The sequence below is a fragment of the Camellia sinensis genome, chromosome 10 (genome assembly GCF_055761805.1).
Source record: "Camellia sinensis isolate YWXY chromosome 10, ASM5576180v1, whole genome shotgun sequence".
In the NCBI taxonomy this organism is placed as follows: Eukaryota; Viridiplantae; Streptophyta; class Magnoliopsida; order Ericales; family Theaceae; genus Camellia; species Camellia sinensis.
The window spans coordinates 80243592-80270610 of NC_138970.1; the positions used below are offsets into that span (position 1 = coordinate 80243592).

Here is a 27019-nt window from a genome sequence, read left to right on the forward strand (position 1 = left end):
GTTTTTTTTTTATTTTTAATGATTTTTTTAATATTTTAAGCAATTTTTTTTTGAAACTTTTTAAATACACTTAACTTAAATGTAACTAAAAAGTAAAATATTTTTAAAAAATTAATAAATACATAAGAATAAGAAAATATACTAAATTTTCATATATATATATATATATATTTTATATTTTTAATATTTAATAAATTTTTTAAAAACCTTTTTCACAAATATTATATATTTTTAATTATATTCATATTAAATGTATGTAAAAAAATTAAAAACTTATTTAAAATATTAAAAAAATTCATTAAAAATAAAAAAAAAAATTCAACTTACAAAAAATCAAAATAGAAAATTGAAACCAAAACTGCTCATCATTCATGAATTAGTAATTTCCAATCAGTTTTATACCACATCCTCATTCTCTTCACTCTCTCTTTCTCCCCGATTGGGGATCAAACTGTTCCTCCTCTTCTCTCTCTCTCTCTCTCCAGGAAGCCCTAACAGCGACTACCCTGCCAAACTAAGACTTCACTACAAATATGGAGACCCACGGAAGCAGCAAGACCAAGAGCAAGAGGAAGAGAGAAGCTTCGTCTTCCAAGACCAGTCAAAGCAGAAGCAGAAGCCGAAGAAAATCCGACGACGACGACGACTCCGAGACCGATAGCCGCGGCTCGTTAACGCCGAGCCACCACCGCTCTCACAAGCGGAGTCTCAGCCGCCGGAGCGCTTCGAGGGATTCGGATGATTCCGACGATGGAAGTGATCTTGAGAGGAAGCGGAAGAGGTCGTCTTCGAAGAAGGTTACGGATGAGGACATTGCTGATTACTTGGCCAAGAAAGCTCAGAAAAAGGTACTGTTTTTATGATTGATTGATTGATTGATTTTTTTTTTTTTCTAATTTTTTTTTTTGTGGGTTTGGTGTCTAGGGTTTTTGTTGTTGATTGTTATGGTGGTTTGAGTTTTGATGCTTTTAGGCTCTTAAAGTCGCGAAGAAATTGAAGTCACAGACTGTGTCTGGTTATTCCAATGATGCCAATCCCTTTGGGGATTCCAATCTCAATGAAAAGTAAGTTCATTCTTTGTTTCTACATTGAGTTATTCTGATATATTTCAATTTTGATAAACAATTCTTAGTTTTATGTAGAGTTCAATCTAGATTTTAGGTAATTCTGTTTTCATTTCCTGAAAAGTTGAGGACCGAAACTTTTGATGGCTATAGGAGAAGATGCACAAAGGGTCATTCTTAATAACCACTCAAATCCAAATTTAAAACATTACACTGGAGTTCTTCTGCTATTGTGGTTTATAATTTTATCTGATACGGCGGGTAGAAAATCGAGCTACTAGCAACTGTGATGCGTGTACTTATAAAAAATGAAGGGTTGTGGTGCCTCTCAAACTCTATATATGTTATGAAGAGATGCATTTATTATGTAGTCGGAATCTACTAGGAAGCCTTCATGTGTAGTATTTTGTTACCTAATTATATGGAACTATGTTTCTTATAGGTAGACTATTATAAATATTCATGTGGGAAAAAATATTCATGTGGACTATAGGATTTTCTTGAGAGAGATTGAAGGGAAAAAAATAGAGATGTAAGGGGGGTGAGAGAACAAGTACTGTGAGGGCACCGGGTGAGGTTTTGAGTGTTTTGGCTATCTCACATGTATTCTCTATCTTTATCATAGGGAAATCTCTCTCCCGTTGATGTTTTGAGTGTTTTTGATGATAAATGTTGATTCAAGCCAAGGGCTTTATATGTATAGAGGTAAGACTCTTTTTTTGTTGTAACCAAGTGATAACTTGGAAAGATGTAAATCTGTAGGGCAATTATTTTGCTGTTAGTAATTAGAGTTACATGCTATAGTTTCAAGATAAACATTTATGAAAATGTAATGCATGTAATATCTTTTGTAAAAAAGACTCTGATGAATGAAAATATAACGTTTCTATTATATTTTATGGGTCTTATGAATGGTTTGTTTATGTCATATTTTGAGGGAGTTACACTCAATCACTAAAACTAAGAATATCAATTTCACTTTCAATGAAGGCAAGCTTCTTATTTGCAGTGAAATATTCGACGCCTTAAGAAGAAAAGTATTTACACCTTTATATTTATTTTTTACTATTCTAAAATATTTAATTTATTTACTAAATATAAAAATTTAAAAATTGAATTGCTTACACCTCACTCCTTTAGGCTTAGGCCTCATCTCAAAAGGGCTACAACGCCTCGAGTTACACAGCCGCTTTAAAAAACTTCATATACTAGGTACGTTTGGGGTACGGCAAAATTTACGGATAAAAAACTGGATACGTGTTTCGTATACCTGATACGTATGCAGAAATACCATGAGGTAGCCAAAACACTCAAAAAAAAGCCTTCAACTCCTAAACCTCCTAAGCTAAGACCTTGGAGGCAGCATGTCACCTGTACCTGAAAAATTGTTTCCCAAGTAGGATGAGCCAAAGCGCAGTAGAGATATGCTAAACAATATATGAGAATTAACTAAGATATTAGCATCAGATAAATGTGCAACATTCCTAAGCAATACATATTCCTTTCAAGTTCATTCAATATAGACAACCAATACCTCAACTCAATTCCATTCTTCCATTTCGGATAAAATCAATTAACCAAATTCATTATTATCAAAAAAACCAAAATGAGATTACTACTCAATGGTTGACAATTCAATACATTTATCAATCCAACACTTTTATTTCTTGCCATTTTATGGAACTACGTCCGAAGGAACCGACACCCATATACATATAAGATTTTGGGACTTTCACCCTGGACACTCCGGCCAACTTAATTTTCAATGGAGTCCATCCCCTATCTCCTCCTATACAATGAAGTACATACCCTATCTCCTTCCAAACAAAGTTACATATACAATGTATTTAAACACGTTGTCATATACAATGACTAATCAAATCACATATTCAATGGTTTAATCAAACCGTCATAGTCAATGACATAATTCAATTGATTAGTTTCGATCTTCCTAATCCTCATGCAGTTTCTACCAGTGTTTTTTAAGGCGAAAAGCGAATCGAGGCGACAAGGTCACCTAACGCCTAAGCGTGAGGCGACGAGGCGAGGCGAGGCGAGGGCTTCATCGAAGCGAGGCAACCAGAAATGATATTTTTTAAAAATAAATGGTATAGACAAAAATATAAATATTTTCAAGAACCATCATGCAGTTATCATTCCAAATACTAAATATCAATAAACAAAAGAAAATATCCAACAAAGACAAATACAATCCACCAATCCAAAAGTTCTAAAAATCATCTTCAACATCAAGCAAATGAACTTCTTCTTCATTATCATTGGTTTCAGCATATCCCTCTGCATCTTCTTCCTCTCTCCCATCTGAAATTGACTCTTCCTCATCAATAAGTTGCAACTAGGTCTACCTGCTGATTTTCAAGTTGAACAACCCCTTTCTATTGCCCTTGTTGATCTAGTTCTTTGACTACTTTCCTCAACTCTAGCAGCTATAGCAACATCATCCCATGTCAAAGTATCATCCTCAAAGACAAGTTCCTTCTCCATCCTTCCAACCAACCACTCATTACTTTCATCAATATCCGTCAAGGCAATGGGATCAATAGTGTCACGGGAATTGTATCGACGTCTCAATGCTCTATTATACTTAACAAATACCAAATCATTCAGACGTTTTTGAGCTAACCTATTTCTCTTTTTGGTGTGAATCTGCAAAAATTCAAACCAAATAAAAATATTCAAATTTTTATCTAGGTATTAAATAAATTTATAGGTATTCATATTCACTATAGTTAAAAATAGGTACTCACATGTTCAAACACACTCCAATTCGGCTCACATCCAGATGAGCTACAAGTTAGACTAAGAATTTTGATGGCGAATGTTTGTAAATTTGGCGTTTCAGATCCATATGCACTCCACCAATCAGCTGTTGATTATAACTAATTAATTAGAAAGAATATTTAAATTATAAAAAACTAACTAAAATTACTTAAGTATAAAATATAGATCACCTGGTGCCCTTGTAGTTCTTTGTCTAATGGCCAAAGCCATCCCAAAGAGACCATCAGATTTCTTATAGGTAGTCAACTCTGCGCAAACTTTATCTTGTGTCTCATTACTTGGGACCAACCTTTGTATGCATTTATATAGGCCTGACATGACTTCCTTATCTTTCTCAATATTCGGATTTGCGTAAAAATACTCTGGGTTTAAATAATACCCAGCTGCATGCAACGGCCTATGCAATTGAACATTCCATCTATTGTCAATTATTTCAAAAAACTCCTTGTACTTCTCTTCATTTCCATTAAATGATTTTGCAATCGCTTCTTTAGCCCTATCCATTGCCTCATAAATATATCCCATGGGAGGCTTTCTCTCACCATCAACCAATCGCAGTACACGAACAAGAGGACTTGATATTTTGTGAGCATAAAGAACATTGTTCCAAAAAGAAGGCATTAATATGACTTGTGCGGTCTTTTTACCCTGTTGTTCCTTCGCCCATTTGCTTATGGTCCATTCCTCTGAAGTGAACATCTTCTTCTAGTTGGTTTGTTGTTGATGAATCCTTGATAAAGTTAGAAAAGCAGTTGCAAATCGAGTTTTTGCTGGCTTAATCAAATCCTTGCACTGGGTAAATTGCCTCATCACATTCAACAAACCAGAGCAGTTCACAATATAACCATGCACCGCAATTGCCTTTTCAAATGTCTTGTTGAAGTTAGGAATTTTGAAAATGTCCTCCAACATCAAGTCCAAGCAATGAGCTGTACATGGTGTCCAATACAAATGTGGCCGCTTCGCCTCCAAAAACTTCCCTATTACAAGTTTTTTTTTAAAAAAGGAATAATATGAGAATTGCATATTCATATTGTAAGTAAGTACTAAGTAAATGTATACTACTAAGTTACTAACCGGCCAACACATTTGCTGAGGCACTATCTGTAACAACTTGAACCACGTTGGCTTCACCAATACGCTCCACAAAGTTGTCAAGCAATTCAAACATCTTATTTGCATCCTTGGATAAGCTAGAAGCATCAACGGATTCAATAAACATTGATCCTCTTGGGCAATTAACCAAAAAATTAATTAATGCTCTGTTTCTTTTGTCCTTCCACTCATCGGCCATTAAAGAGCATCCATATGTTACCCAATCTTTTTTATGATCCTCCATGGTCTTATTAGTGTGGTCTACCTCTTTCTGCAAATAAGGAACCCGCACCTCATGGTAGCTTGGTGGTTTCATGCCAAGACCATATTGCCCAAAAGCTTCAACCATTGGCCCAAAACTATTGTAGTTCCACAACATTGAATGGTATACCCGTATCATACATCCACCTTGAAAACCAAACAAGAGCCCGATCTCTCAACACCTTCTTGCTAGGATCATTATCATCAATTCTTGTTTGCTTTCCCTTGACTTTACGATTTTGCACCGCAACTTCCGGATCAGGGGTGAAGTACACATCCATGGGTCCCTTTTGCTTTGTTTGTTTGGAACCAACAGATTTGGAGGAGTTACTTCCTTGTTCTCGACAGGTAGAACCTTGAGTAGAAACAGGTCTTTTACCATGTTGATTTATCTCAAGAATTTCATCATCATCATCGTCATCATTATCCATCTCATCAAAATCAGGAACCATCCTCAATTGCACCTTTGATTGACTTTTTTGAGACATATAGTCTTTAATCTCATCTTTGACATGAGATGGACATTTTTTACAAGCAACAACATTTTTATAACCACCAGCAAGATGTTGCTTGACTCGATAAGCACCGCCATTCATTTCTTTGTCGCAAAAGTTACAAATGAACTTTGAAAGGTTTTGGGGATTTACCATCCGTGCATATTGCCATGCCGGATCTTTTTTACTTTCACTCGACTTCGACATTAATTCTATTCAACAAGCAATTCAATGTTTCAGCATAAAGAAATTAAAGAACATATTTTAACAACATTAAAGAACGTAAAGAAATTAAAATAGTTGAAATTAATTGAATCAAAATAATTAATTGAATTAAAATAATTAATTGAATAACCAGGAAATTAAAATAACCAACAAATTAATTGAATTAAAATAAACAAATTAATTGAATTAATTGAATTAAACAAATTAATTGAATTAAAATAATTAATTGAATAACCAGGAAATTAAAATAACTAGGAAATTAATTAAATTAAATTAATTGAATTAAAATAAACAAATTAATTGAATAATCAGGAAATTAATTGAATTAAATTAATTGAATTAAAATAAACAAATTAATTGAATTAAAATAATTAATTGAATAACAAGAAATTAAAATAATCAGGAAATTAATTGAATTAATTGAAATTTTAACACAGAAGAAAAAAAATAATTGAATTAATTGAAAAAAAATTAATTTTTTGCGAATTAAAAATTAATTTTTTTTAAAAAAAATGAATTAATTCGAAGTCGAACAGTGTTCGACAGTGCTCTTCTTCTTCAAGTCGAAGTCGAACAAAGAACAGGTGAAGTCGAACAGGTCCGACAGTGAACAAAGGAGAAAGGAAGAAGAAGAAGAAAGGAAGAAGGTAGAAGAAGCAACTCACCACGTCCGAAGAAGGAAGAAGCAGACCCAGGCGATTCGACTTCGGCAGAAGAAGACCAGAAGAAGACCAGATGCTTCGATTCGACTTTGGCAGAAGATGCACTCCATTAAGTCGATCTAGGGTTTGGCTTCTTATTTCGTAATTAACTTTGTCGATCAAGGGCCCAGATGATTCGAACGAAGTCGATCAAGGGCCCAGATGTTTCGAACTTAAATCAAGCAAAAATACGATGAAGTGTCGCTTCTTTCCGCCTCACGCTTCATCGCCTAAGCCTCGCTTCAGGTGCTTCTGAGTCGCCTCACCATTTCGCCTCGCCTCAGCACGCATGAAGCGCTGAAGGCTCGCCTCGCCTCGCCTCGCTTAACGCTTAGGCGAGTGCTTAGGCGAGCCTCTGATAACACTGGTTTCTACAACAATTATGGCTATCCTCCACCGATAGCTCAAAACAGATATTTCTAAACAGATAAATAAATCTATCAATAGATAATTTATCAAATTCCATAGGTGAGTAATTTATCAAATCCAACTACACCATTCAATTACAAGTCCTTCCAATTTCAGATTTCTCACATCAATTTCATCGTTTATACCAATTATTTATTCAATTCGTAATAGGGCCAATCTCCCCCTTTTTCAATCACCAACCCCAAGGCTCAATTTTCACCAATTATACACAAATAACTCCATTTTCAAGACCTCACATACACATATGGAGCCCAAAATAGAAAACCCCTCTTTCAAAATTTCAAACCCAAACCCTAACTTCCCAATTCCACCATTTATGCAAAAATGACGAATATCTAGGTCAAAACTCATATTAAAGAATAGGTTATCCTTACCTCAAATGGAGAAGCTCAAAGAGGAAGGAGGAGAAACTTGAAGATGCTCCAAACTTGAACTTTTTTGGATCAAAGGAAAAGCCCACGCGATACTCTACCCTTTTTACAAAGGAAGTAGGGTAGAAAGACTCTAGATCAAGGAGTATTTGTAGAGAGAGAGTGTTTTAGAGAGAGAGACAGCCGGATCAGGGTTTCTACAGAAGAAGAAGGTCAAAAATGGTGTAAACCATCTCTGTTGTGAATTGATATATGCGAGGCTCGCTCGAGCGAAGGAGTTGTCCTCGAGCAACCAGACACAACAAGTGGCCTCACTCGAGTGCAAGAAGTGTCATTCGAGCGGACAATGCAAAGCTTCAGGTCTGCCACAAACGCAGACGCACGCTCGAGCGCAAGAGTTCTCGCTCGAGCGAAGAATCGATTCCTCAAGGCTCGCTCGAGCGAAAGATGTGTCTGAGAAAGAAACCTGAAGACCCTCAATCCTCGCTCGAGCGCAAGAACCCTTGCTCGAGCGAAGAAGCAAATACCCAAGGCTCGCTTGAGTGCAAAAAGTCTCGCTTGAGCGAAGAAGCCAAAACCTGGGCAGCAACCACTTACACCAACTAACAACCAACTTGTTCCAAACTCACCCAACAAGTCCCAAAACTCAAATTCAATGAATTAAAGGAAGAAAACAAGACATAGACAACAACATACAATCACAAAACCCGAGTCCGGAACGCAATAAAGGTCGGGGTAAAACCCAAATCGCTATATTGAGTGTCTTACTTGAATATTAACTTTGTGTTTTATTTTTATTTTTATATATATATTCTTACTTGAACATTAACTTTGAGCAGTACGCCTTTTCTTCTTAAGGTGTTTTTTTAATTAATATTCTTAGTTTTAGTTCTAGTGATTGAAATTCATATGCGTACTACTCATATCTTATGCATGCGCAAAAGGCATACAAGGCGCATGGCTCAAGCTGTAGCCTTTAGGGAGTATGGCCTAAAAATCAAAGCTTTGATGCGTTTTACTTTAGTCTCGAGGTGAGTCCTAGTAAAGCCTTTTAAAACTTTATACTCAAGTCGCACCTCAACGAGAATAATATTTTCTTATATACAAAGGTGAACTTAGCTTCATTAGATTTTTATTTATTATTTACCTATTAATGTATGTTTTGCCTGATTTTAAAATTAAGATTTGGTTTGTAAGTTATTTAATATAATGACATTTAATTTTGATTTGTAGTGTACTTTTGGTATTAAATATGAATTGTAGGTTAGATCTTAACCAACTATATCATTTAACTAATTTTTGCATTACTCTAAATTAAAAATAGATATTTTTTACGAATGTACCCAGCCGTACCTGCACCCTACTTTTTAAAGATTTTCCCATATCGACTTACCCGTATTGTACTAGTACCAGTACCAGTGCTTCATAGACTGTAGTTAGTTGTTTATTTGGATGATGTTAATTTAAAATATTTGATTTGTAGATTTGTGTGGCGAAAGAAGATTGAGAAGGATATTTCTCAAGGTGTGCCACTTGACATGTTTTCAATAAAAGCTGAGAAGAAGAAGCAAAGAGAAAGGATGGTATGTAGTTGCATGTCAAATTTTTTATTTGCATATTATTATTTAGTGTCAAGTTTTTCATATTACTAACTTGAGCATTATATATCATGAGTAGTAATTCTAAGTTCATTATGTGATACATGTATAAATTAGAGAACTGACGTGAGAATGACTTGTCAAAATTGTAATTTCCATAAATAGAAAACTTAAATAATGTTAAGGTATTGTTTATATCATCTTATCAAGGGTTTTAAAAGGCGTCTTCTAGGCTCATCTTCAAGAACCATTTTTGTTGTTGACTTGTGTTTCAAAAATTGTTGGTTGATTGATAATTCTCTTATTAATTAAGGGAAAAAAGAAAGAAAGAAATTCACAGGACCATCCAGAATTTAAATAGCAGCAAAAATGTTGAAAATTTGTGTAACCCGAACATTGTTTGAAGAATGCGTCACTTGATCGGTTTTATTATCTTTCTTGCAGTACATTTGTGGCGTATCTACTTTTCCAAGCTTCAAAAGACGTTTGCTTAAAGAAATTAGAATAAATTGGTTATGTTGCATGTAAGATATTTAGTTACCTGAAAATTTTATTTCTCATTACTCTTGCAATTTTTGTTTTTCAAAAATTTTATTCATCAAGTTTGCTGAAACAGATTGTTCTCTGTTGGAACCATTTCTGTTGAAGAATGGTGTTCCAAAATTGTAGGCTGATATTGACATTACTAAGAAAAAAAAAGAAAAAAATCATGGGCTTATCCATAATTTAAATAGCAGCAAAAAAATGTTGATAATTTGTGCAAGATGAACACTGTCTGAAGAATACATCACTTGATCAGTTTTATTGTCTTTTGTTGAGGACATTTGTGTCATATCTACTTTTCCAAGCAGTAAAAGATGTTTGGTTGGTTATGTTGCATTTAGGATATTTATTTACCTATATAAAATTTATTGTTTTTTGATTTTTATTCAACGAGTTCTCTGAAACCTATGAGGCACGGACAATGACAAGGGACATGACACAGACACGTAGACACACAATTTTTTTAAAAACTGGGACAGGACACGCTGGGGACATGTTCAATATATATAATTTTATTTATTTATTATATGTTCTAAAATTGGGAAGAAAAAAAAAATCATTGGAAGGTAATTAAAAATGTAAAATAACACTAAAATAAATGAAACGAAACGAAACATACATTTCACTACTTTAACATCACATGCCACATTTAAGAATAAAAAATTCCTATGAAATTACAATAACAAGATAATTAATAAACACATTCAATAAAACAATAAAATTAATTAGCACATTCAACAAATTGATTTTTTCTAACAAATAAAAATAATTAGTTCTATATATATGTTGAAGGTTAAGCAAGCAAGAATACTAAAAAAAATAGAAACAATGAAAAGAGGGGAAAAAAACAGGGGCTCATATATAAATAAATAAAATAAAAGTTTTTGTTAAAAATAAGATATTTTTAATCTCTCATCAGAGAGAAGAAAAAGAAATAAAAAATAAAAAAGTATTTTTAATCTTTCATAAGAGAATAAAATATACGTATATATATATATATATATATGTATATAATATATAAACACAAAACAGAGACCATAAAACATAGGGGAAGAGAGATGAAAACAAAGAGAGATGAATTGTGAAAAAGCGAGAGAGAGAGAGAGAGCCGAAAGACACACAGATAGAGAGATGACATGCAAACTGAAGAAACAAGAAAAACGAAGCAAAGAAGAAGAACGAAGGACATACCTCGATCTAGGCTTCAACTAGCTCTTCACCATCTTGAGTTTCAACAAGTTCAGATTCTTCTTCACCCTCTTTCTATTCTCTCTTCTCTGTTCTTCTCTTCCCCTTCTGCGATTCTCTTCTCCTCTTCTCATTCTTCTTTTTCAGTCTTTGTTTTTTACAGTTTGGCCCCATTTAGAAGTTTCATAAATTATGTTTTGTACCTTGCCGTGTCTGAAACGTGTCCGAGCATGTCCAAAATGTGTCCGGCTGCAAAAAATTTAAAAACAAAGAAAAAGGGGACACCTTAGGGATTGGAGTGTCGGACACGTGTCCACAGCGTGTTCAATGCGTATCTGTGTCCGACGTGTGTCCGACACTGATATGCAGGCCCTAGGGAGGTGTCCATGCTTCATAGGCTGAAACAAATTGTTCTCTGTTGGTTTGTCAACTTTGAAGTTTGGATATTTTAAAAATTGTCTGTTTAAAATCTATTACTTCTTGTTGTTGAGTATGTAGCTTTGCAGGTTGTCATTATATACTATTGTTGATGTGCATTCTTCCATAATGTTGCAGGCGGAGATTGAAAAAGTGAAAAAGAGAAGGGAAGAAAGGGCGATTGAGAAAGCGCAACATGAGGAAGAAATGGTATGCCAAGCTTTCATGTTGTGGATTAGGTTTATTATTTGTTTGTTTGTGGGAAGAATTATTTGTAACTTTTTACTGGGGAAATTAGATTGCAGTTTATTATTTCCTTTTGCTTCCTTGGGTTGAGTTTAGGTATAGCTTGATGTAGATAACTTATTTTCTTTTCTTTTTTCCAGGCATTATTAGCCAGAGAACGTGCTCGGGCTGAGTTCCAAGACTGGGAGAAAAAAGAAGAAGAGGTGCAGCACTGCAATGATTTCAATATTCTATTCCCTTGCCATTTTTCCTTTTCATGTTTAACACATTATACCTTTATTATTTTTTTCTTGTTACGGTGGCATGTCTGTCATTTCTCTTCCATTTTGTGATATGACAAGTTGCTAACATATTTTATTACACAGTTTCATTTTGATCAAAGCAAAGTTAGGTCAGAGATTCGGTTGCGGGAAGGGCGTACAAAGCCGATTGATATTCTTTCCAAGCAGCTCAATCCTTTGGATGATTTTGATATAGAAATAAATGAACCATACATGGTCTTGAAGGTATAATTCCCTTACATATTTTAAAATCAAAAGTTTGCCATAGTTACTATCCAATATTTTTGCCCTTTCTGTATTTTCTTTTTCATTTTCATTTAGTTGTTTAACTTGTTAGATAGCTACGAAAAAGTCCATGCTTACACTAATGTTGGGAGCAAGAAAAAGCTTGTGTTAGATTTTATCAATATCTTCTATTACACAATATGCCTTCCTGTCCTCTATTTTAGAATGTCTAGCTTCGTATTCTCTGTGTTGCTCTAAACTTTTTTTTTTTTATCCTCGCTCTAAACTTATTGACATACTGTCTGTTATATACTTGTGAGCATAGAGTGGAATAATGGTGTGGCATTTGGATATGTAGAATGTGAGTCTTTTGGATATATGTGCAAGTTGATCCAGTGTAAATAATATTTAAGGTGAAAAAATGAGTAAATAGGAAAACATTTTTAATTATTGCAACATGGTGGATTCAGACCACTAGTGTAGTAGATGTCGAGAGTGCCACAACCATTTACATGAGATGTAACGATTCACAAATGTGGATTTATAAGAAAACATAACAGTATTACTCCCTCTGTCCCAAAATGAGTGATGTTCTACATTACACGGACTCGGCAGTTTTGGCGAAGTACCTGTGTCGGCACGACACGACACGACACGACATGGGTATGGGTATGGAATCCAATCAGGATACGGCATGGAGAAAATGGATACGGTGGCATACCTGCGATTAGGGCTTTGATCTTCATCTTAGGCTGCGATCGTCTTCATCTCTTGATTGTCTTCTCTCTTCTCTCACTCTCGATCTCCTCTTCTCTCACCCTAAATAAATAATTTATCATATATAATATAGTTTATAAATTATAATTTTTATCATATATAATATAAATTATATCATATATTATATAATTTGTCATATATAATATATCATAAATAATATAATTTTTACGCCTAAAATAAAAATAAATATAATCAGCTTGTTTGGTTTCGTTTTTCTGAAAATAATTTTTAGAAAATTTTACTTGTTTTTCATATTTTTTTGTTTTTATTGAATTTTTTTAATATTTGAAGCAATTTTTTTAATTTTTAGACATACCTAACATAAATATACCTAGAAAGTTAAAAAATTTTCAAAAAAACCTTTTAAAAATTCACTAAATACCAAAAATACAAAAAAAATACAAGAATTCAGTACAATTTTTGTATTTTTATGTATTTATTAATTTTTTAAAATATTTTTTCACAAATTTTTTACTTTTTAGATACATCTAAGTAAGGTGCATCTAAAAAATTAAAAAAAATGCTTAAAATTTTAAAAATATTCACTAAAAACAAAAAAAAAAAAACGCGAAAAATAAAAAACTCAGTTTTTAAAAAATTTAATCCAGAAAACTCAAATCAAGCACACTGAATATAATTTATTTTATGCCTAATATAATTTTTATTTGTTATTTGTTATTATTATTATTTTTTAATTGAATCTATTATTTCTCAACTTTTTTTAAATCATCTTCATATAATAAATATATTTAAAAAATACCTACGTAATGTATCCCCGTATCCATATCTAAATTTGGATCCATATTCACGTATTTTTAATTTTGAAGTGTTAGACCCCTAGATATGCACCGACACCCGATACCCACACCCAAGTAACGTAGGTGATGTTTGAAAAAGTTTTAAGGAAAAACAGTAACGAGAAGTCACTTGATCTTTTGCCATTACTGTTCCCGTTTATAAAAATAAAAAAATTGTGCATCACACAACTCTAGAAACAAAAAGTAATGGGATCCCCTTGAATGAAGATGCAACTGAAACCCAAAACGAAGACAAATAATAAATTTATCCTATAGACCTTCAAAATCTTTTGATCTATGAAGCACTGATACTTCTAAATGGGAGTCGTATCCATATTGTCCTTATATTATATACTGATACTCCTTGATGTTAGAATTTCCCATCTTTACCTTCACCTACTCCACTACACACTCCACTTCACCTACCTCTACTCCACTACACACTCCACTTCACCTAACCCACTATCACCTCCACTACACCTACTACCACATTTTCTTCTATATATAGATTGTATAGGAATTGTAATTAATGAATCTTGTAATCTATCAATCAAGACATCAATCAATAACATTATATCAATCAACAATACAATTCTCTATTTCTCTTTATACATTAAATTTCTACATGGTATCAGAGCCATAAGATTTAGGCCCGTATTTTGTTTTCTCACCGGCGGGCAGCCGGCCGGCAACCTTGCCTTCGCTGCCCGCTGGAATTTTGTACACATACCTTCACTTTCCTGCATCTTCCAACTTTCTTACAACTGTTGTCCCATAGATGGGCTTCATATCTACCAGTCCATCTATGCCTTGTGACACCTCTATACTGTGAAGTCCTCTGTCCAAATGTATCAATGGACTTCCTATGGCCAACCTGCTTCTGATCAAGCTTCTCAGCCCTCTTTTCTTCCCCTCCTTGAATGGTGTTTGGTACACCTCATGGCCTCTAAATGCATAGTAATCTGAGTATTGCTGGGCTTGAATCTGCTGTTGTTGACTATTGTTGGTCTCATGATCTGGGTTGTGGTGGTAGTACATGCTCTCTTCTTACATGAGAAGGCGCGTCACTGTCGGAATACGGGCTGCCGCCTCTGGCCCCTTAAGCTTCCGCTGCTTCCGCCCTACTCTTGCTGGCGGCGCCGCACCTGCGCTGAAGGTTGCCCAATTTAGGCGGAAAGTTTGCTCGGTATTTGGCATTGTAGTACCATTGGTTGTCGATGGCATCATCTTCACAGCCTCAATCTCTCTCCTCGAAATCACAGTGAATTGAAATTCGGCAACAAATGGTATACAGAGTGGTAGTAGTACTGTTTTTGTGCGAAGGGACAGAAATCATCACATTTCTCACCTTTTTTCTTTTATTTTGTCCTCCACTTTACACCTCACATGCCTTCTCTCTGTCTAAACAATAATTTTTCACCACCCAACTTTCTTTTTATTTTATTTTCTTTTCTTTTATTTTATCACCAACTCACTTCTTATGATGAAAACACATGCCTTAATTTATTTTAATAACATGAGTGGCCTCCCTTTTCCACCATCTCCCTCTTTTTCTACACAATATTTTTTGTACCACCGCCCACTCCATGATACCCATATTAATATTATTATTATTTTCACAAAAAAAAAAAAAAAAAAAAAAAAAAAAAATTCATTCCAGTTGATTTTTCTGCATTACCACACCTACCATTCGAGTTTGCCAAACACACTTATTTTATTCATGTCAGGATCAACCCCGATCACAATTTTACACAAAAAAAAAAAAAAAAAAAAAAAAAAAAAAAAAAAAAAACAAACAAACAAACAAACCACTACAACACACCCAACACCCACAGTGGGATTTTTCTTCTCTACTCTGCTGCAGGTCTCTTCTTCTTGCCTCCGTCCTGGACGGCCCTTGCCGGTGTTGCCTCCGTGTTTCCCACACCACCGAGCACATTCACTCCACCCTGCTCCTCCACTACAGCATATGGCGGCCCTCCAAATCGGAACATAAAACTGGCCTTCCGCTTCAGCTCCTTGTTTTCCGCCTTTAGCACACTTATCTCTGCTCGCGCATCCTTATACATGCGTTGGAGCAGAGCCAGTTGGGCGTTTAACTGCTGCACCTCATTTGTCCTACTCTGCAGCCGGTTCGACAAATTTGTAACCGCAGTCATTGTTTCCACGCATGACTTCAGAGTATACTGATTAGCCTCAATATCAGTTTGCACCGCCATTTTTTGCTCCACCGACCGCATCGGAAAGTTCAATGGAGCAAAACCAGAGGTGTTTGGTTGAGGTTCACTGGCCACCGCACCAGTTATTTCTCTTGTGGGCTCGTTCAGTTCTGGAAAGAGCGTGAGCAGGTTCTGGGTAGCTGGACGGGAAGAAGAGGCCATGTTTTTGGGTTGCTAAGTGTTTCAGCGAAATAGCAATTTCAGACTGGTAATGTTCGGAAGGGTTGGTGACAGAATGGCAACAAAGTGTTCCACAGTTTCTCTCTCCGCAGAGGCAGAGTTTTTTCAGCGAAGGGTTGGTTTCAGAGGTTTCAGAATGGTATGCCTCAGCCTCAGCCTTCGTCTTGGTTAAATAGCCGAGGCAGCCACGCGTATCGCGCGCCTCTTGCCGCCCGACAAACTGGCACGCCTTTTCATGGCACATCTTTTGACAAAGTGGACACGCCTTTTGATGGCACGCCTTTTGATGAATTGGGCACGCCTTTTGATGGCACGCCTTTTGACAAAATTGGGCACACCTTTTGAGGGTGCAACTTTTTAAGAGTCCGACAAGAATCTGTAAACTGTCCCGACATTGATTCCGGTTAGTTTTTACAAGTGTCCGACAAGACTCTGTAAACTGTCCCGACATTGATTCCGGTTAGCTCCTTTATGGGTCCGACAAGACTCTGTAAACTGTCCCGACATTGATTCCGGTTAGCTCCTTTATGGGTCCGACAAGACTCTGTAAACTGTCCCGACATTGATTCCGGTTAGCTCCTTTATGGGTCCGACAAGACTCTGCAAACTGTCCCGACATTGATTCCGGTTAGTTTCTACAAGGGTCCAGCAAGACTCCGTAAACTGTCACAACATTGTCTTCTACAACGGTCCGACATGACCCCATAAACTGTCTTCTACATCGGTCTGACACCACCATACAGTGTCCTCTACAACGTTATGACACCCCATACAGTGTCTTCACCAACGGTCTGACACGACCATACAGTGTCTCCTATCCTTTTTTATGTATTTTCTTGTTTTGTTACTCTCTCCAAACTCAAGTTGGTTAGTTTCTCTCCTCCTTGAGTTTGCGGGGGGCTGTTAGAATTTCCCATCTTTACCTTCACCTACTCCACTACACACTCCACTTCACCTACCTCTACTCCACTACACACTCCACTTCACCTAACCCACTATCACCTCCACTACACCTACTACCACATTTTCTTCTATATATAGATTGTATAGGAATTGTAATTAATGAATCTTGTAATCTATCAATCAAGACATCAATCAATAACATTATATCAATCAACAATACAATTCTCTATTTCTCTTTATACATTAAATTTCTACACTTGAATACTATCAAATATGTATCTGAAACTTTTTAAATGTATTTGATACTTGATGTTAAATTTTGAGAAGTATTAGATACTTTTCAAACATCCTATGTCACGTATCCAAATTATTATGAATCTGAAATTGTGATAACTTTTGCATTTATTAGAGTATAATTGTTAGAATAAAAAAAAGTTTTCAATATTTTCTTATTTGTTACTAAAGAAGAAAATAGTGAGATTATAGTATTACTCTACTTTTTTAGATTTTATCAAATTAATGTATCCATTGAGAAAAAAACTAGTATTTAATTCCTAAAGGATGGTTTCTCACTATTCTTTAAGTTCATGTATAATATAATACTAAGGCCTCGTTTGGGATGCTACCTTTTTAGCCAATTAGTCAAAAAGTTACTAAATTAGTCAATTAGCCAATTAGTCATACCAAAAAGTCAACAATTACGACTTCTCTCTACTTTTTGCACAGCTTTTCGTAATTAGTCAAAAAGTCATCCCAAACATACAAGTTTTTTTTACCTACCTTTTTATCTAATTAGCCAAAAAGTTACTAAATTAGCCTGTTCCCAAATGAGGCCTAAAGAAAAAGAAATAAACAAAAACTTATCATAGCCTTATCCGTATATATATTTATAGATTTTGTCATATTGTCATATCTGTGTCGATCGGTATCCCGTATCTATATCCATGCTTCATAGCTTCCGATTATCGTCAACAATTTTTGCATGTCTTTCTAACCAAATCACCTAAAAAGTACATATTACACAATACCATCGATCCCCTGCGCCTTATTAGGTCCGAAGCCCCTATAATGAATCAAAAACATCTTCGAACAAGCAGAAGGAGCCACCCAATTCGTCTCCACCAACCAAAATGCTTGTATCATAGAGCCCTAGTCGCCAAACAATCCAAAAATTAGTGATCAATGCTCTCCTCATCTTGCGTGCATATAACACACCATTGAGGGAGTAAACGGCAATTAGGTCTTCTCTTCTTAAACATATTATTGGTGTTCAAGTTTCTTGGAAGCCATGGAGCATGCAAATTTCTTACTTAACTTTAATTCTAAATCATCTCATGAAGGCTAAAGGTACCAATATTGGGATTATCAATGATCTATCGGAAAATGACTTGCTGGAAAAAAATTCATGAAAAGTGAATAATCCACTATCTCTCTTATCAAGAGTGTCGTGTCTCCAGGATAAATAATCAAGAATAGACACAAGGGATGCTAACTCAATAGCCTCATGATCATTGAGATTTTTGTAAAATTAAAATTCCAATAAATTAGAGCAGAAGAAGATGAGACTATAGAAGCAATAGATGCAAAAAGAGAAAAATGAAAACAGTACAAACACGGAGATAAAGGATCAAAAGAGGTCTCACCCCGTCCATTCATCCTCTCACAACCTAATTTTCACCCTTTTAGGTATCACATGCCAAGAAATGAGTAAACTGAGAAGAATAAGGAAAACCCTGAGAAATAGATTTCAATGGAGATTGAGCTTTTCCTAAATTAACCACATTAGAATCCCAACCGTTGGCCTGAATTTCATACTAAACCTCAATGATAAAGTGCAAAGCCATAGAATGTTTCATAGGGAATCTCCGAAGCCATTTTCCATGCAAAGCAACTTTTTATCTACAATGTTTTCCAAGGCAAAATCCCCTGTGGTGTTTGGTAGATAAACCTCATCGCAACTAGTAAATGATAATTTGTAATATATTTTTTATTTTAATGGTTAATATGGGAAAGAAGAAGAGTAATTGCTTTGATTTTTCCATTGTAAGAAAGATGATGGTGTTCTTTGCACGATTGGCAGGTTGAGGAGATGATGGAGTTCTTTGTTAGAAACCTTGTACAAGTGCATAATGTGATGGGGGAGAAGAGAGAATGAAATTAGGTAGTTAGTATTCAAAACTGGGTGGCGAGATAGTATCCAATGGGGGAAAAAAGAAACAAGATCTTATGAGAGGTTTAAAATTCAAAGGAAATAATTGAATATTTTCTACGAAGCCAACCTAGCTTTTGGTCAAAGCAAATACTTAAAGTAGTATCTAGTGAGGATTTAGAACTTGTTGTCAGGTTGAACTTTGACTACTGATAGTTATGAGTTAACAGTAGACAACTCAAAAAGAAAACTACATTATAAAGTTTGATTATAGGTTGGAATTTGGTCACTTTGGATCTAGAGGTAATGCCATGTAATGCAGTTGGAAACACGAAGTTAAAGGTTGTTCTCATAAGTAAACTTTGCTCACAAGTTGGTTCATTGAGGACTTAATCCACAATATAGAAAAAACTAAATCAATGGGACTTACAGCGTTTCGGCAGCCAGCAGAAATATTTGCATTTCATTGGGAGTTAATGTGTGGACATTCATTTTGTAAAGAAATTTGGGTGTGTTGAGCAATATGTTATCTATATTGTTGTCTTTGACTATGACTGTCAACTTTCATAGAATTCTGCATATTTGTTTGTATTTGTGATTGTTGGATATTTATTACAAAGAAATCTTTTAGTTTGTGCACTTATGATTGAAAAGTCTCTGTTTGAGGCCAACGATTTGATGTCATTATATATTTAGAGTGCCGTTTTAACTAATGAATGCATTTGCTTGCTTCAGTTTTATTTATGATGAACTACTATTGCCATCATAATGAAGTAAAAAATGAAAGTATGAACAATAAATTCACTACATATGTCAGCTCAGCTGTGGCGTAAATTTCTTTGTGTGCTGTCTGTTGGTAGCATTTTGCAATTATTAGTATATTTTTAGTTCCTAATGTGATACAATAGTCTATTTTCTTTCCCCACGCTATTTTCATTTTCATGCAATACAGGGTTTGACAGTAAGAGAGATGGAAGAACTTCGGGAGGACATAAAAATGCATCTGGATTTAGACAGGGCAACACCTACACATATAGAGTATTGGGAGGTATTCTCTCTTTCCTTTGTCGATTTATGTATTTGGTGGTTTTCTCCTCAATGGTAGAGTATTAATTGTAACCCATCTCTAGCTTTATTTTCTATATAGTTTTGCATGTCTCTTTTATCTATAGTTGCTTTCAGATATTTCAAAAGTTCTATTTAAGTTTATGTTTCAATTTGGATTTACATGTATGAAATATCTATATTTATGTGCATGTGAAGAATGCGATGGCTTTCAGAAATTCTAAAAAGTTCAGGGGAGGTTACAAATTGGATTTGCGGGTCTCAAACATTGTATATGTGTGCATGTGAAAGAGTGTGATGGCATTCGGGAATCTGGAAACTGTGTTGTTACCTTGCTCATTGAGGATTACACTCGTGAGGGGATGAGGGTTTGGATTTATGTTTGTGAGTAAAAAATTATCCATCGGAGCGCAAGGCTGGCAACAATTTGTGCAGTATGATTTCTTAAGATTTTTTCACTCCCACGTGTCCCATGCAAACAATTTTCTCCCCAAAATAAAGAAGACAATATAAATAGAATTAGCCCTTGTTAATAAAGGACAGCGCTGGTGTTCAGGAGTATATGCCATCACTGCATTCAACTATTGCATCGCCATTCATTCATTATTCTTTTAATTAGTTCTACATGTAGAAGAGTATGTCTCTGAGTGGATGTCGTGATAAATAAATAAGCACAAGAAACTTAAGCCTGCTTTTGGAGCAATCTGATTATATTTCACCCTTTGGTGTATGTTTCACCAAAAGGAGGAGATTGATGCAGTTAAAGAAATGGTGTGTGGATTAGACTGTTTCAAGCTTGCCCTATCTTCTGCAACTATTTGGGACATCATACGTTTTGTGAGTGCTTTGAGGCGCAAATATCCTCTAACTGAAGTAGTTACCCCCCCCCCCCCCCCCCCAAAAAAAAAAAAAAAAAAAAAAATCCTAATTGGAGTGATTGGACTCAGAATTCGCTTGGCACTTATGTGGATTGTTTCATCTTGCTTGCTGTCTACAATCGGTATGCTACATTTTTACCATATATGTGGCCCTAGATAGTGGAATGGTTTGAAAGGATTCATGTCGCTCATCCTAAATATTTGAGATTAAGCTGTTGTTCAATTGGTCTGTATGATCTTTGAACAGCTCTTTGCTTGTTTTATTGATTGGTTTTGATTTTGTTTTCCAGCGTGACCTTTTCCTCGTTTAACTTGTTAATCTACAATTCTACTCAGTAAAGGCTTGCAACTCAACTACTTGAATTCTTTTTTGCTACTGAGTTCTCTCGTCGGACATCCGCCATGTCCTTACTTACCCGCACTTTATGTTACTTCAGATTGGGCATAAGTGTTCGATGTGGGTGTCTTTTGGGTTAATCAAAAATCCTTACTTTCATGTCCTAGGGCAATGAATTGTATATGTACAACTGGCATAACATTTTCCGTGGCTTAAATTATACTGATGACCATGTTCACCATCTTTTGCATCCCTTGCTTTTACAAAATTGGTGGAGATGGAGAAAGTATTGAAAGTCTAGTTTAAAGAATTGTAATTTCTTTTCTCCACCATCAAATATTTTGGAGCCACTGACCTATAAAAAGAATGGGACCACTCTGGGAATCTAGCTCTTGGATCTTTCTTTGCAATGCCAGATCAATAGGGATGGACATAGGCTTATGTAGCATTTATATTCACGTCTAAAAATAAAAATGTTTCCCATTGTTTTTATCATATTTTCTTTTCTTCCCTGTTTTCCATGGTAATCGAAAAAGAAAAATTGAATTCCTTTACATTTAAATTTCCATTCACTCACCACATTCATGAATGAATCAGAGCGTTGGTCTGTTCTTATCAGATTTGACAATTGGGAGGCTTCCAACCTTTTAGGAAAGGCAGTAAGAATGTTAAGAGTCAGGGGATTTTGGAATTTTTTTGAGACTCGATGGTTAAATTGGCTACTTTGGAAGCTGCTTTTGCTGCTCAGAATTGTATCTTATCAAATGGGAGATTTTCTGTTCACATAATATTAGTCATCTTCAAAATTGACTTGTAAAACCAGTGGTTATTTTCCAATGGAAAACTGTTTTCCTTTTTATTTTTCTCTACACTTAAATATTAAGAATTTCCAAAAGGTCATAAGTACGTCAAGGAAAAGAAGGAGAAATGACGTCTAAATGTAAAACAATTTTGACCCTTCTTATCATTGTATTTCCTTTCCCTCATTTTCCATGGTAACCAAACAAGAAAAAAAGGATTTCCTTTACATGTTCTTTTCACTTCTCTCACCAAATCCTTGAACTTGTTGACTTGGTGAATTCTTTAATGTTTTAAACTGTGGCAGTTTTCGTCCTTTTAGAGAAAGTAAAAGGAACGTTAGAATTTTGGATTTGCTTTGAGACTTTATTCCTAGATCGGCTACCTTTGAGGCTGGTTTCCTGGCTCTGAGTTTTATCATATTTATGGGGATTCTGTACCATCATCATATTAGTCATCTACATTGTGTTGGTGGTTTTCTTTAGTTTTCTTGGTGCATTGTTGGAGCAGATCTCATTTTCCTTGCAGTTCCATTCTTTTCTGTAAATTAAATTGGGCAAATTACACCTCCAGTCCTGTAGTTTAGGTGAACTTTTACCTTGGTTCTTGTAAAAAAAAGGATGAAATTGAAACTGCAGAGATCAAAGTGAAATCTTACCTAAATCTCAAGGACCATTAGTGTAATTTACCCAATTAATTTTGTACCTCATGATGCAGACAACCATAGAGCTGCAATACATGGTTTCCATATGAAATGAACTAAATCTGTCATGGACATTGTTACCTGTCAAATCTAGAACTGAGTATTTTTTCCAAGTAACTTCTAAATAATATGGAATTTGATAGGCACTCCTGGTGGTTTGCGATTGGGAACTAGCTGAAGCTCGAAAGAAAGATGCACTGGATCGAGCTAGAGTGCGTGGAGAACAACCACCGGCTGAGTTGCTAGCTGAAGAAAGGGGTTTGCATTCAAGCATTGAGACTGATGTCAAAAATCTCTTGCAAGGAAAATCCTATGGGGAATTGGAAGCACTACAATCCCAGATTGAGTCACAGATGCGTTCTGGCACAGCCAAAGTAGTCGAGTATTGGGAAGCTGTTCTTAAACGGCTTCACATCTACAAGGCAAAGGTACATATCGTTCAATATTCTTGGATTCCTTTGTGTTCACAAAGTGACGAGTTGGACTCAAAAGGCATAAATTGCTGCAATTACAGGCTTGTTTGAAGGAAATTCATACTAAAATGTTGCGGAAGCACTTGGAACATCTTGAGCAGCCATTGGAGGGTGAAGAAAACTTGGAACCAGAGCGGAGTTTGAGTCCTATAGAAGAAGAAACTGATCATGATGAAAAGGGTACAGAGCACTGTCATCTTCTTAATTTTTGATCATTGGATCTAATAGTTGGCTAATAATAGTCTTTTTATATTTCAGATGCTGAAGCTTTCTCTCCCGAACCCATGCCGGATGAGGAGACACACGAGGTGGAAGAAGAGGCTGGATCATATTCACCACAGCTGTTGCATGACAATGAAAATGAAGAAGCAATCGATCCTGAAGAGGACAGGGCTATATTGGTAACTAGTCTTTGATTTGTTTTTAATTTTATTTATTTTTTTATGTACACTGAACTTGATAAATTTGTATGTGCATTGTGGCACATTAACAGGAACTGAAACGCAAGGCCGTGTTGGAAGAACAACAAAGACGGATCCAAGAAGCAATGGCTTCAAGGCCAGCTCCACCAGAAGATAACCTGGAGATTAAGGCCATGAAAGCAATGGGAGCCATGGAGGAAGGCGATGCAGTGTTTGGTACCGGTGATGAAATAAATCTTGATTCACAGGTGTCTCATCTTGGCTTATATTATGCCTTACCTTTCTGTTTGATTTATCATCATGTGTTTTTACACACCGCATTGATGTGGATACAGGTGTACTGGTGGCACGACAAATACCGCCCGAGGAAGCCAAAATACTTTAACCGTGTTCACACTGGGTATGAGTGGAACAAATACAACCAAACTCACTATGATCACGACAACCCACCACCGAAGATCGTGCAAGGGTACAAATTCAACATATTCTACCCTGATCTTGTTGACAAAATAAAAGCTCCTACTTACACCATAGAGAAGGATGGAGATAGCGGCGAGACTTGCATCATAAGGTTTCATGCTGGGCCGCCTTATGAGGACATAGTAAGTTTTCCTAGTCTAGCGGTTAAACATTTCTTGTTACTATTAACTGTTAAAATTAGATGACTTAATTTCATGTGTTATTGTGATACAGGCATTCCGGATTGTAAACAAAGAATGGGAATATTCACACAAGAAGGGGTTCAAGTGCACGTTCGAACGAGGAATCTTGCACGTATATTTCAACTTCAAACGATACCGGTACCGTCGTTAAGATCAAATGGGGTGCAGAGCATTTGCTTTTGCTTCTTGCTTATCAAAGATGCCTCGGATTCATTCATTTAGACTGGAGTCTTCTGACAGGAATATGAAAATGTTGCACAAAATATATTTTCTTACAAATTGATGTAGCATATAATAGTTGTCTTTGGTATTTAAGATTGGATTAGTTGGAATTAAATGATAGGGACTAAAAACAATTTAAATTAAACTATAATATAATATCAAATTTCTTGGTGTTTATCGGATTGTTGTAAACCCCCTTTTGCCAGCGTTGATTGTGCCAGTGTAAAATTATTTGTAAAATAGTAACAGATAAAATATAAGGTTGTGTTTCATTCATGGGGCTCACCTCTAGGCCTCACTATCTTGTGAATGATTCGTTTGGCATAGTGGTTGGGTTGGTTTTTTGGTTAAAATAGTCACAAAAAGATAAAATAAATTAAAAAATTAATAAGATAAAATGTCATATTTAAATCATAATTTTTATTTTTTCTCTTAAAAAAGTCAAAATAGTTAGAAAGTTTAATCCAAATTAGATTTTTTAGTCTCAAGTTAAAATAGTTAAAAAATTAGAAAGTCGAAAAATCAATTCACATTTCAAACGAACTTAGTGCTCTTTTGAGAAGTTTGTTAAAAGTCAGTTTTTAACTTTTAATCTATTTTAGGTCACATCACCTCTATAACTCATCCAAAAAAAAAAGACAAAATAGGCTAAAAAAGTAAAAAAAAAAATAACTTTTAATCAACTTTTCAAAACGTTCCAACAGTTTTTAATCGACTTTCCAAAACACCTCTCACTATAGTTGTGTAATTGTTATGCTCTCTCGCCTGCACACTCTTTATATATAAAATATATGATAAGTTTATACTAATTTTGCTGCAATGAGAAGACTATTATATGATATCTTTGACAACAGCTTTCATATTTGAACCATCATGATTGCATTCCCACATTCAGGAAGAAGCAATAAAAACTACGATGATGGGTAAATATCACAGGAATAACTGTTTTGTTGTTTTTTTGACTAATCCCATTCTTTGTTTTAAAAAAAAAAAATATTCTTGATCTTAGCTTCCTACCAAAAGAACAGATGCGTTTCGAATTAATATTGGCTGGTTAGCTATAAAGAAATAATCACATTATGTATTATGTCTTGTGCCCCCATGATGATTGCATCCCCACATTCAAGAAGAAGCAATGAAAACTATGATAATGGGTAAAGATCATAGGGAATAATTGTTTTGTTGTTTTTTTTGACTAATCCCATTCTTTGTTTAAAAAAAAATTATTCTTAACCTTTGCTTCCTACCAACGAGCAGATGAGTTTACGAATTAATATTGGCTGGTTAGCTATAAAGAAATGAGAAGACCTACATATAGGTCATAATAAGTAGATTTATTATTCAATATGTACTATGATATTTAATAGCGTTAACGTTATTAATTGTTAATTTTTAACAACAGTTTAAAATTTTTGTCACAAAAAATCTCGCTAATTATAAGTTTTAACGATAGTTTAAAAAAATCATCACAAAAAACACCAATTTTCAACTTTCAGTAACAGTTTAAAAAAATTGTTAAAGAAAAAGTCACTCATTATAAGTTTTAACGACAATTTATATAAATTGCGACAAACTGTGCCCCCATGATGTAATGATTCGAGCTATTCTCGAAAAAAGAAAAATTTATACAAAAATGGATACAAAATTTTGTATGTTGGATTTTCTCTGGCTGGGTGTTTAATTGGACAGTTTAGTTCGGTCCATTGTGCGCCCATTTCGGGTCTGTCTTAATGATTCAAATCGTTTATTTTGTAAGATTTTGTGAGAATATCATATATATCAAAAATCAAGTTGATTGGATATCAGAAGCAACTCGAGACTCGATCGGATCACATTTGTCTAAAAATAATTAGGACTACTTTCAAAATTATGTTGTCTTTTAACTATTTTTTAGACAAATGTGAATAAATTGAAAATGTCTTGATATCTGATTAATTTGATTTTTGATATTTATAATCTTCTCAAAAGATTTTACAAAATGAATTATTGAGACGGATTCAAAATGAACATACAATAAGTTGGATTGGACCATCTAGTTTGATATCCCAACAGGAGTATCCAATTACTGTGGGATTCACCCCCACCCAACCCAAGTAAATATTCTGACTAAATTCTATATATGCTTTGTGGAATTTACTGATTGAACCCTCACCAACCACAAGAATTGTAGTTGAAGATCACTATTGTCAAATTAACCAAGGTTAGGCATGCAGCTCCCTAGAATTAACAAACACCACAATAATGGAAATGGCAATACCCCATTTATAAAGGAATAAAGTGGAGAAAATTAAAATGTACTCATGAATTTGGTTTAAGTTTTTTAAACATTTGAATGGAACGTGATTTTATGTAAGAATTTGAGATTGTCCGGGGCTTTGGGATTTATTATGGGATCTATTTTGATAATTTGATTTGTTTATTTTGTAGAGCTCTTTGTGATAATTGTGCTAATTTTGTGATAATTGTTTTTTAGTCCTAAAATAAAATGAAAATG

General features: G+C 34.9%; 2 protein-coding genes across 2 annotated transcripts; one reads left to right on the plus strand and one right to left on the minus strand.

Annotated features, from left to right (window-relative positions):
• Positions 1-24702, plus strand: LOC114279782 (cactus-binding carboxy-terminal, cactin). The gene is made up of 13 exons (XM_028222058.2): positions 1-848; positions 973-1064; positions 8926-9025; positions 11327-11398; positions 11575-11637; positions 11800-11940; positions 19918-20013; positions 22890-23174; positions 23261-23399; positions 23478-23620; positions 23713-23889; positions 23977-24243; positions 24335-24702. Exons 1-13 carry the CDS (start codon positions 534-536, stop codon positions 24452-24454), a joined length of 2010 nt encoding a protein of 669 aa, XP_028077859.2. The 5' UTR covers positions 1-533; the 3' UTR covers positions 24455-24702.
• LOC114279783 (uncharacterized) lies at positions 4572-5923 on the minus strand. Its single transcript, XM_082893267.1, has 3 exons — positions 5370-5923; positions 4944-5320; positions 4572-4846 (listed from the first exon to the last, which is right to left on the minus strand). Exons 1-3 carry the CDS (start codon positions 5921-5923, stop codon positions 4572-4574), a joined length of 1206 nt encoding a protein of 401 aa, XP_082749393.1.
• Positions 24703-27019: the final 2317 nt, after the last annotated feature.

Bases quoted from the DNA above. Each gene is read 5' to 3' on its own strand.
- LOC114279783 (XM_082893267.1), bottom strand. From the start codon at position 5,923: ATGTCGAAGTCGAGTGAAAGTAAAAAAGATCCGGCATGGCAATATGCA. The intron at 5,321-5,369 runs GTGGATGTATGA...GAACTACAATAG, and splicing joins GCTCTTGTTTGGTTTTCAAG to TTTTGGGCCAATGGTTGAAG. The intron at 4,847-4,943 runs GTTAGTAACTTA...AACTTGTAATAG, and splicing joins CTCAGCAAATGTGTTGGCCG to GGAAGTTTTTGGAGGCGAAG.
- LOC114279782 (XM_028222058.2), top strand. From the start codon at position 534: ATGGAGACCCACGGAAGCAGCAAGACCAAGAGCAAGAGGAAGAGAGAA. The intron at 849-972 runs GTACTGTTTTTA...TGATGCTTTTAG, and splicing joins CCAAGAAAGCTCAGAAAAAG to GCTCTTAAAGTCGCGAAGAA. The intron at 23,621-23,712 runs GTAACTAGTCTT...GCACATTAACAG, and splicing joins AAGAGGACAGGGCTATATTG to GAACTGAAACGCAAGGCCGT.